At 55.2% G+C, this 16,152-nt stretch overlaps 7 protein-coding genes across 7 annotated transcripts; 2 read left to right on the forward strand and 5 right to left on the reverse strand.

The window, feature by feature from the left end:
- Positions 1–1,056: 1,056 nt before the first annotated feature.
- On the reverse strand, positions 1,057–1,641 carry B0H18DRAFT_871805 (uncharacterized protein; the record flags this gene model as incomplete). Its single annotated transcript, XM_048040183.1, has 3 exons — positions 1,057–1,153; positions 1,227–1,290; positions 1,338–1,641. 3 exons carry the CDS (start codon positions 1,639–1,641, stop codon positions 1,057–1,059), a joined length of 465 nt encoding a protein of 154 aa, XP_047896896.1.
- An 81-nt stretch (positions 1,642–1,722) lies between these two features.
- B0H18DRAFT_952522 (uncharacterized protein) lies at positions 1,723–5,965 on the reverse strand (the record flags this gene model as incomplete). Its single annotated transcript, XM_048042119.1, has 19 exons — positions 1,723–2,081; positions 2,141–2,377; positions 2,424–2,636; positions 3,128–3,239; positions 3,286–3,356; positions 3,406–3,700; positions 3,753–3,860; positions 3,946–3,998; positions 4,104–4,170; positions 4,220–4,333; positions 4,524–4,591; positions 4,827–4,904; positions 4,994–5,042; positions 5,208–5,214; positions 5,264–5,404; positions 5,512–5,555; positions 5,622–5,686; positions 5,737–5,760; positions 5,818–5,965. 19 exons carry the CDS (start codon positions 5,963–5,965, stop codon positions 1,723–1,725), a joined length of 2,253 nt encoding a protein of 750 aa, XP_047896897.1.
- Positions 5,966–6,606: 641 nt separating this feature from the next.
- Positions 6,607–7,604, forward strand: B0H18DRAFT_952523 (uncharacterized protein; the record flags this gene model as incomplete). The annotated part of the gene is made up of 2 exons (XM_048042120.1): positions 6,607–7,041; positions 7,164–7,604. 2 exons carry the CDS (start codon positions 6,607–6,609, stop codon positions 7,602–7,604), a joined length of 876 nt encoding a protein of 291 aa, XP_047896898.1.
- Positions 7,605–8,493: 889 nt separating this feature from the next.
- On the reverse strand, positions 8,494–9,727 carry B0H18DRAFT_952524 (uncharacterized protein; the record flags this gene model as incomplete). Its single annotated transcript, XM_048042121.1, has 5 exons — positions 8,494–8,850; positions 8,904–9,230; positions 9,288–9,358; positions 9,430–9,499; positions 9,554–9,727. The coding sequence occupies 5 exons, from the start codon at positions 9,725–9,727 to the stop codon at positions 8,494–8,496; spliced, it is 999 nt and encodes a 332-aa protein (XP_047896899.1).
- Positions 9,728–10,648: 921 nt separating this feature from the next.
- Positions 10,649–11,684, forward strand: B0H18DRAFT_1116101 (uncharacterized protein; the record flags this gene model as incomplete). Its single annotated transcript, XM_048033362.1, has 2 exons — positions 10,649–10,658; positions 10,717–11,684. The coding sequence occupies 2 exons, from the start codon at positions 10,649–10,651 to the stop codon at positions 11,682–11,684; spliced, it is 978 nt and encodes a 325-aa protein (XP_047896900.1).
- Positions 11,685–12,000: 316 nt separating this feature from the next.
- On the reverse strand, positions 12,001–12,435 carry B0H18DRAFT_1116102 (uncharacterized protein; the record flags this gene model as incomplete). Its single annotated transcript, XM_048033363.1, has 3 exons — positions 12,001–12,125; positions 12,182–12,306; positions 12,359–12,435. 3 exons carry the CDS (start codon positions 12,433–12,435, stop codon positions 12,001–12,003), a joined length of 327 nt encoding a protein of 108 aa, XP_047896901.1.
- Positions 12,436–14,062: 1,627 nt separating this feature from the next.
- On the reverse strand, positions 14,063–14,856 carry B0H18DRAFT_1116103 (uncharacterized protein; the record flags this gene model as incomplete). Its single annotated transcript, XM_048033364.1, has 5 exons — positions 14,063–14,130; positions 14,182–14,389; positions 14,452–14,537; positions 14,593–14,720; positions 14,780–14,856. 5 exons carry the CDS (start codon positions 14,854–14,856, stop codon positions 14,063–14,065), a joined length of 567 nt encoding a protein of 188 aa, XP_047896902.1.
- Between the last annotated feature and the right edge of the window lie 1,296 nt (positions 14,857–16,152).

Genomic DNA, 16,152 nt, shown 5'->3' on the forward strand with positions numbered 1-16,152 from the left:
CGCGGCTCCTCGCCCACCTGTTCTTATCTGCTCACCCATACTCGCATTTTCGCCCGCTCACCCACGGGTGCGAGTGAGACCGGGCAGGTGGAATCGGCGGGCGCGAGAGAGACTGGCAATGGCGACGATAGAGTTAGTTCAAAATAGTTAAAGAGGATGGCGATGACGAGGTACTTCGGAAAGAGTGCAATGTGGGAGTGTGCAAGTGAGAGGATGCAGCGTCCCAAGACTGGCTGTATGCGCACACGTGACCGCGTGCAGTCGAGCGCTGCTGTCGAATCGTTCTCGTTCTGAAGCCTTCTCGGTGGCTCGTGGGACGCGGACTTCGCTTTTTTTGCTGAGTTATAGCGGGCCCGTAAGTGCCTGCAACTTCCCGTAGGTCGGCAGATGCCTCAGGGCCTGCGTCGTTCAAACGTTCATGACTGGTACATGCCGCGCTGCCTCCTAATTGAATTTAGCCCGAAGATCGCGCTGACATGCTGAGAGTCTCAGTTCACGCCGTCTCGCCCAACTCTGTACGAACAGATCATGACGGCCTCTAGGCAGATCATGCTGTGAAGTCTGCTCTCGCTGTCCGTGCTCATCTTCAAAGCGGCGCCAAGAAGGCCAATTTTCTGCGCATGTCTTCTCATTCTCTCCAGTAATCTCCGGGGCGAATACCAAATCTTACGAGTTGAGCGATACAGCTAACTGCTTGTGAGATCATTATCCGGCGCTTTTGCTGATGCGGACTCGTACCCCTGGCCGAGTTCGGCGCAAGGGAGGAGCCTCCAGCAGTGCGTGGGCTTTTCCTTGCGATACTCTTGAGACGCGTCTCGCGCCGCTCGTCGTTTCGACGCTCACGCGCTCACGTCTCGCTTTGACCCGAATACGCGTCACCAAGCCTGTTCTATATCTGACATTGGCTCATACACGTTATTGGCACACGTGTTCATCGTAGTTACCCCATGCATGTACATACATCGTGTTCGTTTTTATGGCTCGCCGTGACTAGTGGAGACAGATGTAAGAACTGAACAGCATGATTGGAATTCTGTACAGGAGGGAATCATGTCATCAGGCAGCACATACATCGGATTTCATGACCTTGAGTAATATCGGCGGCAAATCAACCCAACGATCAGCGATGTAACGCATCTCGTCACGCCCTCGTCTGCCAAGTTGAGTGATAGCGAAGTGAGGGCAGATCAGCAACTTGAAGGGAACAGTAATTAGTTGTTACACACTTATCGCGACTTTGCCACTCAGCTCGCAGCTCTCCACCGCGCTCCCAGCCAGTCGACAGACCAGCTCCCTTGCCGTGATTTCCCCCGTTGGCTGACCCGTCCTGCGGATACTGGGAGCCGCTGCGTCAGGATTTTCAAGCTCGGGGCCTTGCAAGACATCGAGCAATTCGACAATCCTCTCATCTGCCAGACGAGCTGGAGTGAAAGGGAGTTTGTACATAGCACGTGGAACGGTGTTGTAAATAGATGGCAGTAGTTGCCGGCACAGGGGGCACTGAAGGGTGTTGCACCAACCGCCACAATCATCGCACAAATTGCTGAGCCACCACTTCAAGAGGCAGAGCGCGCAAAATGTGTGCCCGCAGCGCACAGGGCTCAGACTGTATGGGCAAGCCCTGCACCTGCTATTAGCCATATACTTGTGCGTGAACGTAGAACAGGCGAGCATACATGATATTGAAGCAGCTGCAGATTCATTAGCAGTGTAACAAAATGATCATGAGATGGCGTACAGTGCACATTCCCACCGTTCCGTAAGTTCCGCTAAAGCCACCTCATCCCGCTTCTTGGAAATGATAGAATTGTCCATTGCTTCCTGTTCCCGCTTTTCCAGCCCCAACCTTCGTGCCTCCAGCTGAGCTTCCTGCGCCTGACACATGAGCTCGCGCTCTCGGACAGCACGTTCCCTTTCTTCGATGGCAGCATTCTTCTTCATTCGAGCCTTCAAGATCTCCTCCTTCTCCTGTTGCACGGCGGTCTTGCGCTTTTCCAGCGCAGAACGTGTCCGTTGAGTTTCATTCTCGAGCACCTTCCTGTCGCGCCTAAGATCACTTACTTGCTTTAGGACCGGCACTTCTATGAAATGTATGTCATACTCGTGGATAGTAGTAGAGGTTTGTGTCTCCAACACTTACCGCCAAGTTCGGAGACAAGGGTTGCGCCACGGTGAGAAAGGTGCGAATTATCGGTGGCTTCGGCGAGTCGCAATGACCTACGAAGGGGTGCCGATGGAGGAGCCGTTGCAGCAGTTTTCGTAGCGAGAACGAGACTGATCTGAGAGATGTCGCCAAATATTCTGCGTCTTTTCGAAGCACTGGCAGATGATGGCAAGTCTTCGTCAGCAGGCTCCGCAGCATCGGACACTTCTCTTGCTATCGGATGTAATGAGCGTGTGTTCAAAGGGTGATTGAAGCATACCACTTGCCTTGCTCAATGTTTTGTGCGGGATGGCTTTTGCCAGGAGGTGATCGGTGCGCCCCCACGACTCGCGACGCGACGGTCCGTGGCCCTCGTCGGTGCATGGATCGAGTCTGCATCGCAGAGGGAAAGCAAAGGCGTGTTCGAAGTCGTTATGATACTGACTGACGAGGAGGAGGACGACGTTCACAGAGCCGTTCAGCACCGTGAGGCCTAATCGATCAGGTGCCTGTCCGAGGATGAACGTCTGATGTGACCGATGCCGTAACGTTCGCAACATGGTCGACGGTGATGCACATCAATTGTAGCAATGATTTGCAGTCTGGCATAGCCCTAGTAGGGAACGCTACTGAGTCTCCACGTTAGGGAGATGTCATTTCTAATCGCAGATGTTCGAGTAAAGGAGGAGCTTATGTCCGTCGCTGTGTCCCATTGTGTACCTGGTGATAGCAATACAATCTGAATCATAGACACGGCGCTCGAACAGTAATTGTAGGGCATATGGGGCGAGGCCTGTACAGGGTCGCACAGCATATCTACGGTATGCACGTCCATTACATATGTACTCCGTGGGCTACGTATGCACACTGTCAACGTGTACCCTAGACGATCACTGTGGTGTGTGGAACACGACGAACAACTGCGAGACGAATGGTGGAAGTCAATTGTTCGAATGTTTAGACCATCAGTTAGTCATGACGTACGTAATCCGTGAGTGGTGACGAAGGCAAGAGGAGGGGTTGTTAGGTAGGCGCTTATACCGGCGTTGGCATCCTTCAAGCGGACGAAGAAGCGGATGGTTATGCAGCCTGCGACCTGAAGGACGATGAGCATAGCTCAAATACTAATACCGGTGCCTTACTCGGTATGGCACTCGTACAACGTATACTTCATTCGCTCCTTCAAACTGCTCGGGGTGGTTGGTCAAGTGAGCTGATTGAACCGTTAAGCGTGATTGAATGCGAATGGATGGACTACGCACAGAAAATGGCCGGGGAAAGCAGCTCCCACAGTGCGAAATCATGCTTGCGATTGTTTGGGTCCATCGGGGCCGTGGTCTCGTCTGCTTCAGTATCGGAGTGTTGGTTCCCTCCACCCTCATTGGCTTCAACTGCCGTACTGCTACTCCCATCATCCCTGGTTTCTTGCACCTCATTGCTCGTGTCGCCACTGGCCCCCGCGCTGGGACCTTGAAATATCTGCACGCTAAACTCCTTTGTTGAATCTGTTGGCGTGATGATGTCTGTGACCTCGTTGTCTACTTCGATGCGACGACGCTACGCTCTTCATGAGGCCAGCCTGTTCAGAAGACAAAATGGTGCCACTCACAATGTGAGCCATGACTTCGAGGTGGAAGCCATCGTCTCCGGGTACGTCGGTAGGATTCAGTATGGCATGAGTGAGGATCACCTTGTTGTTTGTCAAGTCCATCTGCGCCTGAACAGAGAGCGTGGTGGGATCGGAGTAGTGATATCAGAGTGTAGCTATAGTGAAAGAACCGACGTGCGATATCCCGACGAACCCTTACGTTCTGTTTGTCATTGTTCGTCAGTGTTGCGACTGTCGGACTTGGTTCTGATCGTGATGCTCATGCACATGACGCAGACAATCGATGCTCGTTGGGTGTTGACGAAGATGATTAGCGCAAACACCACATCACCGTTGGGATCTGGTACTCACGGCAGCGTAAATACACTAGGCCACTCCATACGTATACCACCTCCTTTCGCTCAATGGCGGAGTGTACCTATGCGCGTTTGAGACCCGCGAAGCGTTAGCATAAGACGCGTACATACTCGGTAGCGCTCTGCGTTGTTGCCATATATATGTCCAGGCGTTTCGGAGTAATAGTTGACCGGGGTCACCGACAAGTTGTACGCAGTGACGATGCCAGGCCCCCCTCCCGATGACTGCTACAAGGGATACAACTACGAGATGTTGGATGCTAATAATGCCACCATCAACCTAGGCCCATCGGTAGTCTGCGTGCCGACGCAGTTTCGGACGTCAACAAATATCGCAGAACCCGACAGACAAAGCCATCAGTTGTAAAGAAGCCCTGTGTCCCTCAGGATGACAGTCGAGGCGGCGATCGATTACCTTGAGCTCCGCCGAGTCAATCTTGGAGTGCTGAAGGATCGTGATCTCGATGTAGATGACGATGAAGCCTATCATGAGGGGGATGATTTGCGTCGCCCGGTTGGAGGAGCGCGATCGTAGTGGGCATCAAGAAGAACGTGACTGCGCGCGAGAAAGGGAGACATGCCAGTACGAGCACGCAGTGATCCGCCGGGAGGGCGGCAAGGTCGGACGTACATATCATGTATGTAGTATGTTGGTGTGACTGCTTGGTGCGGTCAGCATCTAGGAAGGGGCCAAAAGGTTCGGGAAGAAAGAACTCACTTGTGGCTGCGAAAGACAGTGTAGCACCATACGCTTCCAGTCGGACGCGGAGCGGCGCTGGATCGGCAAGAGGCGCACCTGCGTTGAAACGCGCCTTACTGAGTTATGTTACTTCAGTGATTGTACACCGCGTCAGAGAAGAGCAGGATAAACGACTATCTACGCACCGACGGTGATGAGGAAGTACGCGAACCAGTACTCGAACTGCGCGGCGACCTAGCCGGGACACAAAATTCATTGCACCTGGTTTTAGCCTTAGACGCTGGGGACGATCGCCGCGCCGAGCCTGGCCGTGGACCACAGCATATTCTTCGTTTCACCCTTGCAGTCTCGGCATCAGGACACGTTGCATCGAAGCACCGACATGAAGGGAGAACGCACCGAAGACCTAAGACAATATGACGACAAGGGGTTTGACTATGAGCGTCGAGGCGTACGTGAGGAAGCCAGGTGCGAGGGCATCTTTTGCGACATCTGGCCTGGAGTGTCCCCCTGTGGGCTTATACCCTGTGGGCATGCGCAATGCAAATGGCGTGTCGGCACGGAGGTGCCGAACGGACAGGGAGAGATCCGAGAGCCTACCGTTGAGCGGTTGAGCGGTATGATGACGTAACCCTTTGTCAGGCGCAGTCGGTGAGATCGTGGTCCGACGATCAGCGCAGAGGGCGAGCGGGGGAGCACTCACGATACAACTACGACTGTCCAGCCAACCGAAGAAGCCCAGCTTCTCTGCGGGGATACGTCCATGGGGGTCTAGGGCAATTGTTGGGGTGGGCAGGCAGCGGAGGCATGAACAGATAAGTGGGACGCCGGAGGGTGACGGTACGAGACGAGGTTGAAGATCTCGCCGAGGATCGTCGCTGTGAAGGCATAGTTTCAGTGTGCGGCGATAATGAGGGCAGCCACGCACAGGTCATGTCGTCCACAATAGCCGCTAGGCGGGTAGGAGACTCAGCAGATATCTAGTGCAACATAGGTCGGCTGAACGCACCGACTTGAGGCAGGCAGCGCCCTTGCCTGCAACCTGACCCGTCTGCGAGCACAGAAGGTGCTTCTTGCCGAAGGCGAAGCTGGAGGCCGGTAGACATAGCCAACAAAATACGAGCGATCTGCGAATGCGTGTAAGCCTGGCTCGGCATTGTCTGCATGCGAGCGAATGAGCGGCTGCAAACCCGGCTGAAAGCATCGTGCTTCGCCGTTTAGGTCTTCATATATCCCGATCGAACGTCCTTTGCGCTCGAAGCCGTTCTTCGTCGTGCAGGACACGCGGTACCGAAGGTATCTATGAGTCGCCTGGCAGGGTTCGGAAGTGGGACTAAGGGCCCCTTCAAGTTGGCGCGTACGATCCATCGTGTCAGCGGGCCCATGCGAGCGATGATAAGAACGAAGGGCTATTCAGGACGGGCGAAGAGGGGATGAGGACAGAGTACAGTCACGGTACCGCATCGTACCGCGATTACACGCGCGTCAGATCACATGATGCTTGGCCGCGTCGACGCGTCGACTCCGTCGACTCGCGCCGCATCATCGTATGAAGCGCGCCACGGTGTTCCTCCGCCATCCGCACACCAACCCTTTCAACAGCCGGTGTTTGTAGTGCCATTAATGACACGATGAAAGCCGACGGTGAGTACTTGAGTCCCCATACCCCTATTGCCGTCCTTCGGGGTGCATGCTGCGGGGCGCGCCTACGCGGAGCCACGCCTGGCACTGGGAGGCCGCGCCCGTGTAGCTGGGCTCTTTGGTTCGGTCAACGTTGCCATAACCTGAGGCTGCCACGATGCTTACTAGGCCACCCACAGGTTGGCTGATGATTGCGGCAGCCCACTCCTATTTCCAGTCTGCCCCTCTTCCCGTGGCAGCGGTGACGTGCGAAGCGGTCGTCCCAGAGTGCGAGGAGTACGACCTAGGCGATGTCGCTCTTCCGCCTGCGGAACCGTACGCGCCGACTCTAGGTTCAATCGATATGGGCGCGGCAGGCTGCCCCCATGGATTGGTCCTCCTAGGTGGTGATGCGAGCGCAGAAGGGGCGGGACGGGCTCCAGCATCACGTAGAGATGCAGCGGCGGAATTCGTGTACAGAGTCGCGAGAAGCGGAGGCGCCAGCGGGCGGAGCACGCTCCTCCGTATAGCGCAGCGCAACGGCCGCGTGTACCCCAAACCTAACCCCCTCATCATCATCAGAATCCTAACGTCGACGTCAACTATCGGCGGCGTATGCGGATCTCCCACTTCAGCATTCAGATGGCGGTACACGTATCCAGTATGGATTACCTCCTTTGGTCTCTCCCGTTCTAAGGCTAATGCGCGCAGTCCCCCGCTTGAGGCCTGCCCCAGCGAAGAGACGGTCTCCCGGAAGCTTCTCAACGCACTAATATTTCCGCAAACGCGGCCATCACGAAGACCATTGTATCTTTCCCCAACGCAACTGCACCGTCTCTCCCATTCATTGTCTATCTCCCTCTCAATGGGAACTCGCCCGTGGACATCGTGCTCGAGACTACGCTGCTACCCGACGCCCGTGTATCAAAGAAGTTCCTTGCGCCGCACCCGCCGCCGCCGATCCTGCACAACGTCAGAATCAAGGACGTGAAGATCAAGCCCGTGGGTCAGGTCATGGTCGTGAGCGGGACGGTGCTCGCGCACGTCGTGCTCCCGTCCGGTATCGAGGTCGTGCGCGTGTTCTCGTCTACGACGGCGAGGTGCCCGACTGGGCCCGCGCCGAGCACGGCCCCATACTTCAAGCTGCTGAACTACCCCATGGACGACGGCTACTGAGACGTCTCGCTGCAGCCCCCACTGCCAGGCCCCCTGTCCTAGCGTACGCCCGCGTATATCCGCCGGGACGACTGACTGCCCGCATTGAGCGTGCCGGGCGAGCAGGGGCCCGGGGAGGATGTGGTCGTGAGCGCGGGAATGCGAGCCCAGCAACTACGTGTTGAAGGTATGCCGCTCTCTCTCTTACGGTGTCCGCTGTATAAACATCTAGTGGCCCGCGTGTAGGTTCTGTTGGGGACGCAGGGCGCGCTCATGGGCCTCTAGGGCGAGGCCGCCGTCGCGGTGCACATGAACGGGTTGCCCTTCGAGAACGGCGTGATGGTAAGATGCAGTTGATGGGGCTCCCCTTCAAGGGCAATATGCGGATCGACAAGCGGAGCATGCTCGACGGGTCGCTCGGGGACTGAATCTCTACGGAACTGTGCGTGTGCAGCCTGCTATTATCTGTACAGAGTTTTGTGCATATCGATGTGCAGTCAGCGCGTATTCCTAGGATGTGCTATTACGGATTTGGACTGGATCCCGGCGGCCGCGAAGGCCTTTCCCTTCGGCAGTGAACCAGCGAGTGGCGTACTTGATCCAGCTCTAATCTCCTCCTCTTCCATCGTAGAGAGGCGGGGAACGGAGACAACAGTATCTCAGGAACAGCACATGCAATATACGCTTGCAGAGAACGTTCTAGTGTAATGCAGTAGTAGACCACTTTCAGGCATAACGACACAATACAAGCCAGCCCGGAAACCAGACGTATCCGCAACATCTGTCATCACTTTCGTCTTCGCAATGTTACGTATGTAACTAAACCGTTTGCTATCTGATGTCTCCCATTCCACTGGAGTCTAGCATCCTGCCACCGGTACCCCCAAATCGTAGCTTTGAACCCCCACCATCATGGTAAAATTTGTGGCAATTTGCGTGGACGCTTTGCGGTAACCGGACCTATCCAACTGGGGTCCCCGGTAGGCGTGAACGATAGCGTGAGTTCTGGTGACATAGGGTGATGAGGAAGGCTGGACCCATCGATACTTCGCCAACCAGTTGAACCGTCGTCAAACTGATCCCACATCCACACCTGCACGGCGTCCGTCACCCTGCCATCCGCGCTGATACGATGTAGGAATAGCGTTCCAAGATCATCCACGTTGAGATTGGACGGAGGCTTCGCAATTACAGTTGACCCTGCATTCGCATGCCATGTGTAGTCTAGCTTGGCTTTCCGAATTTTGCGCTTCACATGTTTCACATTCTATGAGGTTCAGAGTCAGTATCTGCACGCAACAAGACAATCTGCCTCCGTACCGGTTTAGTAACAGGAGATTCCGACGTTGAAGGGATAGGCTCAGGCTCCCGAATCATACCATTGCCGTGCCTGTTGCCTTCGGTGTTGCCCTGATTGGGGGATTTCGAACCAATTTGCGATCGACGCTCGGCGGGCCATCGTTGGAGAACATCGCGGCGTTCTGGCTGTTTGCCCTTGCGGCCCCGCCTCCTTTCGCTATCGAGTAAGTTTCGGACGTCGACGTCGTCATCACTCGGCCGAAGTGGTGATTTCGCCTCGATTGCTGCAGAGCCTGTTGCACCTTCATCCTCCTCCTCCTCCTCACCTTCCGGGTAGAAGGGCCTATCCTAGATATCTAAGTATGAACAATAGTGTGACCGCGAACCCAGGAAGGACATACGTACCTCATTCAAATAAAGCGGTGCAGGTGACGTGTTACCGGGAGACTCTTCAACTTCACTAAACGTAACACGCACTTTGTGCATTCAATAGGCGTCGCGAACAAAATGAGTGACACATGCTCATTGATGTCGCGAATGCTCTTACGTGCATGTTGGCTAGGTGACCCCGCCTCTTCACTCTTAGCCTTTGAGCGCGGAGCACTTGTAGCGGACGGCTGCAGTCTTTGTGTCACTCGGCTCATTTCGATTGAGGCGAGCTCCGGACTTACCACCATTGGTGTGTTTGCTGCATACCGGCGACGTAGTGTAAAAGTATGATCACTATGTTGATCCTTGACCCCGAACGATGGTAGTTCAAAGTGGGTCGGATAATCGCCAGTCGACACTGGGAACGTGACCGTCCATCTAGTAGAACTCGGATCCCTATCCAACGTATCGGACATGTCGTGCTGCGAAAGACTCGTATGGCAGGAAACAAAAATTCCCAAAGCCGAGTGCGAAGTGGTTGGTTCAAGGTTCCCCACGCAAGTGCCCGGCGCTGAGACCCATGAGTGGCGGCTTTGTCTTGCGCGTGTACCTTTGTCTCGCGGGGTGGGCCCGGGGGTGGCACATTCACCGTTTTTTAACCTGCTGTTACACTACGCTGTCTCTAACCCGGAGATGCATGCTGAATCCCAGGCAGCACTTATAGACCGCCTGGTATTACTGGTTCTCTACAACACTATCGCTCGTGGCTCATTGGTGGCCGAACCGATCTTTGAAGGCGTTGCATACGAAAGCCTACCCGCTTCGGAACGGAAAGGCGCATTGGCAGGAGTCCTCTCAAGCACCCTCGGAGACTCAATCAACACTTTGCTCGATGAGCTTATTGATCCTGAAAGCGAAGGCGGCATCGGAGACATATTCGATCGCATAAACGGCAAAGTCCATACAGCGGCTATCCCAGGCGTTCCCGATTTACTCAACGATGGTGGCGCAAATGAGACTCTTCAGCTTTTAAATATGGTACGTTGATTATGATTTGCTGCCTGGCACCGGCAACGCAGTTCATCAGGATGTGCAGTGGTTAGCCCAAACGCGATCGGTCATGAATATGACAAAGGGCGAGACGGATTGCGATCACGCCCAGAGTGCGGGGGTGCACACAGAGGAGGTACATCCAGATGTAGAACGGTCAGGGTACGTCGTATGTCCACGCACCGGCGGTTGATGAAGTAGTGGGACTGAAGTGCTGTCGACGGGTTCTTGCCAGACTCGGAATCCAGGCTTCCAGGATCGCCTTTATTGGCCAGCTGCTGCGATGCCCTGAACAATCACATACGACTACCTCCCTTCCCGGAAGACGCAGCATAGAAGGCTCACTTATGACGTCGGGTATGAGTGATATCCTCTGTGGCCCAGCACATAGCATGAGCTGACGATGTCGTACTAGAGGATCCCGGCCATCTACAAACTGAAGTATGCAGTAAACTACAAGCCTTCAAACTAATCCTGGAAGAGGTTCTCTCGTACCTCTCGAAGGCGTTGTGTCCGACACATGGAGCCTGTCTCCCTCGCGAGGAACCTCACGCGCTTCTGTCCCTTCAGTGGGCCTTCTATGCTTTGACAGACTCGATTCGCCGAACTATTAATTGGGCTTTCCAGCAATGGGGTGCTACGCCTGAATCAAATGTCCCCGTTCCACTCTCGGGGATACCGATCCAGGCGAAGGAAACCGCAGGTAGGCAGTCTGCGGTCGCGCGTGACGATCAAGTCACCCGACCCTGGAGCCGTGCTAAGACCGCATTCGTCGAACTCAGCAACAAGCTCATCGACTACTGCGGACCGAGTCAGGTTGGCTCCATCGAACCCGGCCCGAGTGATAGCCTATCCGATGGGTTAGGCAACGAAGACACATGTTCGGGCGGCAGTACGGTCGATGAAGATGCAGGTGAACGAAACGCAACCGGCGACAAGGTCGCGGGCGTGAACAGAGACTCGACCGACTGTGACCAAGGCGACCAACACACGTCTGTACCTCAGGACGATGCAAGACGCTCTGGTTCTCTTAACTCGGCAGAACATCTACGAAGCCTCGTCTTTTTGGGTCACAGAGTGCTAGTGTTCGTCCGACAAGAAACCCAGCTGCTCCTCGTCGAGGGCCATGCATATTTGGTTCGTCTGAAGCGAAGCATTGGTACTGCCCGTGTCAGTGCGCATGCTTGGTTCAAGGGCCACCTTGTCATCCCAAGGCGAGTGTATTTTCCGTCGCAACTCCTGTCATCTCACCTGTTGGGTCATAGTTTGATGTCCGTATTCTTGGCAATGACGGTACTCGCCATTGTATCGCGCACCTTCAGACACATCCTTGCTGTCTGGATGGAGGAGGAAGACTTCTTCAACGACGACGACTACTTTTAATTGTAGCTACAATACAACTTCTTCGGAGATCGATAGGAAGAGATGAGAATGTATTAGCAGGCGAAAATAGGCAGGTGATGTCAATGCGTAACACTGAGAGCAAATTTTGAGATGTTGATAGCAATGTAAAGCAAGACTAGTAAGACGAGAGCGCGCCAGGAACGCTTGATGCTCTGCATGCTTCCGCTGTCCCTCGTCTCGAAGCAGCAACTGACGAGAGACCGGAAGCTCTCCGGGGTACACAGCCTCACTTGATACACCTTCCCTGCTGCTGCGTCGACCCAGCAGACCGTCAAATCGGGCTGTACTACATGGCTTAGTTAAGATCCGAGGTAGACAGCTGGGTACTCGCCTCACAGACTATAACCTTGACCGCCCACGAAAAAAATCGGGTCGCCTTCTGACCCTGCCTCATCGGTACTGTGGTGCCGAAGCAAGTATCTGTCGAGATGGCCGTCAGTCCCCGAGCACAAGAGCAGATGACAAGGTTAACTTACAATGTCCATGGAGGAGCGGAACAAAGAACAGTACTCCGGGCGTCGCATCAGCACCTGTAATAGCGACAACGGCATGGCGGATGCTAATCACTCGATAATCGGCTGCGAAGTAAAAATCCGTCCCGCTGCCCAACAATGTTGAGCAGTCATACTAGGAGTTAGGAACACGGTACATACGCGATGATCGGGGGTGCTTGTGAGATGAGCGTAAGAGTGTACTGAAAGGCAGTGGCTAAGGAGGAAAGAAAGGCCATGGTGATCGTTTGCCTGCAGGTCGATCGGCTCTGACTTCGCCTTATATATTGCATGTGGCACAGGCGTGCATTGTCAGTATTATCTCGTAACATACCCAGCGACGGCTCGAGGTAAAAGCACGTGAGGATAGACTGCTGAACGGGATTGGCGGTCACGGCACGGTCCGTCCATTTTCAGACATTCCGATTTCTCCAAGTGACCCAGGTGAGCGTTTGAAGCTTGATGTTGAAGTTGAACGGTCGACGTTGAGCATGGAACGTTTTCACCATCGCTGAGGGCTGTCTCTTTGAGGTCGGGCCCGGGATCCTTCAGAACGCTGGTCGGGGGCCTCCGGATTACTCCGGCGCGGTGTCTGCAATTTCGTAACACCGTGAATATTCTTAGAGGAGACTGCGTAGACGTTACCGCTGTGCGTCGGCAGCAAAGCGAATTGCATAAAGTCCCAGGCGGTGCAGCCTGGTGCGTCTCCTACTGATCGAATTGTCGCTGTATGAGGGTCGCAATCCCGCACGGGGTGCCACGCCTGTTAGGGGGCCCCGTCTCGCCTACGTAGCTCTGCCCTCGCTGAATCGCGCTTACGAGAAACAGCAATGTGGTTGCGTGGTCGTTTGAGGGTGGCTTGCGACTTGGCGAACATGTCGAGAGGTGGCAGCGCGGCCTCCGAGTCTGTCATTATCCCTGCTATCGCTCTCGCGATCGCCTTGACCCCGAGTCCGAACGTCGTCAGACATACTGTAGTTGTCGTTGTAAGCGCCCACTCTGAGGAGTTGCTGCACCGCATCGGCGACTTGTGCGAACGCGCACCTTTGTGGTCGGCTCCATACCCATCGCTTCCCCGAGCTTCGGTTTGATCGCGCTTCGGATGGGAAAGTTAGCTCACGACAATAGGAGGTTGTGCTCAGCATGCGTCATCAACTCGTACTCGATGGAGCGTTGCAGGTACTGGTAGTACACATTGAGGTTGCGGATCTCCTTCGTCCTCCCGCGACTCCTGCGCTAGCCTAGCTTGTCCGGTTCAGGTTCCCGTGGCAGAACAGCATCATCCTCTTCGCCTTCTCCCAATCGCTGTCTATGAACTCGCCTTTGCATCTTAGTACCTTACGTACCTCGTATGTGCAGTACTGCAGCGCCCTACGACACTTCTCCGCCTAGTGGACGCTGGGCAACTGCGATGGGCGGCGAGGTATCTGGTAGAGTAGTTAGGTCGCCAAATCTCATGGAAAACTGACTACGCTCAATGCGCGCGACGACCTTCTCTACTTGCTGCCCTTTGCACACACAAACCATCTCGTCGCGTAAAACGTGCCGGTCGAAGGCGAGAGAATTGGGGGAGAGGCATCGATACAGAGACGGCGACATAGCCCAGTATAACTACACGCAGAGCAGTAGGGATGTTCTGGAAAGCGGGAGCGCGAAGAAGACTAGGACGAGACGGTGAGAGGAGGAGGAGGAGGAGGAGGAGGAGGAGGAGGAAATTCCATTTAGTACCCCTGAGAGGATTTCAAAAGGAAGCGTACGACAGATCGGGAAGGTACGGCACCGAAAAGGAAACCGACCTAACCGGGGCAATGAGACCATACACATATAGCTCGGATGTGTGGAGGAAAGGATTCGCATGCTACATCGCTACGAGAAACTTAGGACCGCGATCATATAGTGTGCGGCTACGGAGAAAGCGAAGACCCTCCAGTAGGCTTCGCGAACGTGAGCCCAGGTCGTGTCGTCCTCGAAAGAACCCCACATACAACAATCTTCAAATCGGTTGTAGATCTGCGTGATCTCATACGCGTCGGTTCCATCATCGCCGCCAGTGTCGCGCGGGGCAAATTCGTAGTTCATTAGGAAGCAGCCGGCGAACTCCTCAAATGGTTCAATCCAGGGGCCCGGGATCCTTGCTTCAAACCAATTCAAGGTATCGCCAGTGGAGTGGGCCCAGCGGACCGTTAACGCAAGCTATACAATCGAGGTGTAAATCAATGCCCAGTTACGAGATGTCCTCGAGGAATAAATCATACCTCTGAGACGATGTACACCGTACTACCTGACAGCACCATAATGCGTGGAACGGGAAGGATCGCATCCGGCGAGACGAAAACAACATCTAGATGATGAGAGGCATGACTTCTCTGGCAGTTCAGCAGCAAGTGAAGACTTACATCTCCCACTTGTGAGCCGGACAATGACCACGTAGGGGAGCTCAACGTTGCTGAGCACGCGGTGGCCGCGATCGGAACGACTCAGCTGCCTGATGTCCGCTGTTCCGGCAAAGCGGATCTTCACGCCCCTGTCACAAAGAAAAGCAATCCTGAGTTTCGGTTCGAAGAGCCCAAGTTTGAAACTTACGCTGGCACAGGAGGGCCTTCAGGGAGAGTATCTACGGCGGCTTTGACGAGCATATAAATGCAGAGGAGGAACAACATTATTGAGGCTAGCCAGCGCAGGTGAAGTGGCATCGCCAGAGGTACGACACCGCCGTCTTATATGTATATGTTCCTTCGGCTGTTCCGATGTACTTGCATTGTGCATAGTGGCAACCCAAACGGGATAGTAGTGCCTGGCATGGTATGGCTGATAATGCATTGAGTCACTGCTAACGCAACAAATTGGAAAAGTCGAAATGGGAGCACCAAGATACAATCCGCGCAAGGAAGTAGATTGCACGCGGGACATACACCCAGATCGTGACCGGCCTAGGAGGCAGGGAATGCCATGGTAGGATACCCGGACGATGCGCGCGGAACACGACGAGCCACTGGCCAAGAGTACATGCATATTCTGATCACCGTGCGTGCCATAAGAGAACGAGCACTCGCATCGATATCGCGCTGCATTGAAGCCTCAGGTCCAGATCCAGACTTGGCGCGCCTCGGCTCGGAATGGCCTTCCTCACGGGTACGAACCGCCGCAACGCTGAATTCCTAATCCTACGGCGTCAAGGATAGCTGCACTGACCGGGCCCCGATGAACTAGATCGCTGGACCGACCATCCGAGCCCGTAACTGTCCCTCAGATGACGCGCTCATTGCGAGCATCAACCCATTCGACTCGCTCGACGTCGAGCGTTGCGAGCCCCTGTCGACGGTGGGTGCTCCGAGCGCGAGCGCCCAGCGTGTTGCTCTCGACCGCCACCGCTGACCTTTGACGCTCTCGACCGCCACCGCTGACCTTTGACGCTCACGGCCTCAACGTCCTCAACGTTCAACGTTCAACGTCAACATTCAACATCTACCTGGGAGCCCCTAACTCGACCGTTGTGCGCCACCTCTCGACTGTGGCGACTTCTAAGGCGAACTGTCGCGGTTCTGACGGTACGCAAGTCAACTATGCGCCCCAGGATTTTTCAGAATGTGGTCAGGTCCAGCGCTGGCGCCGCTGGGCAAGAGGGTCGCGCAGAACGCAGGGAACGCGGAGCGAGGACTCGGAGGAGATGGCAAGGAGACCGCCGGCTCGCGCGCCTACGACGCCGGTCTCTACGCCTCGTCGATCGCGCCTCGAGGCTCTCAACCACCTCCGTTCACCTCCCGCGGCCTACAGTCACCAACCACACGGTCCGAGCCAGTGGGGAAGTCCGTGGGTGTTACATCGCCGAGCGAGTGCCCGAGCGCGTCAAGCGCCGGGCGACTTGCTCTCGTCGACCACCTCGCTCCGTGTCTCCTCTCGCGCCCCGGCCTTCCCGCAACTCACGACACCACTCTTGCGGGCGATCATCAAGAGAC

This window comes from Fomitopsis serialis, assembly GCF_022376445.1.
Source record: "Fomitopsis serialis strain Sig1Antser10 chromosome Unknown B0H18scaffold_12, whole genome shotgun sequence".
Lineage (NCBI taxonomy): Eukaryota > Fungi > Basidiomycota > Agaricomycetes > Polyporales > Fomitopsidaceae > Fomitopsis > Fomitopsis serialis.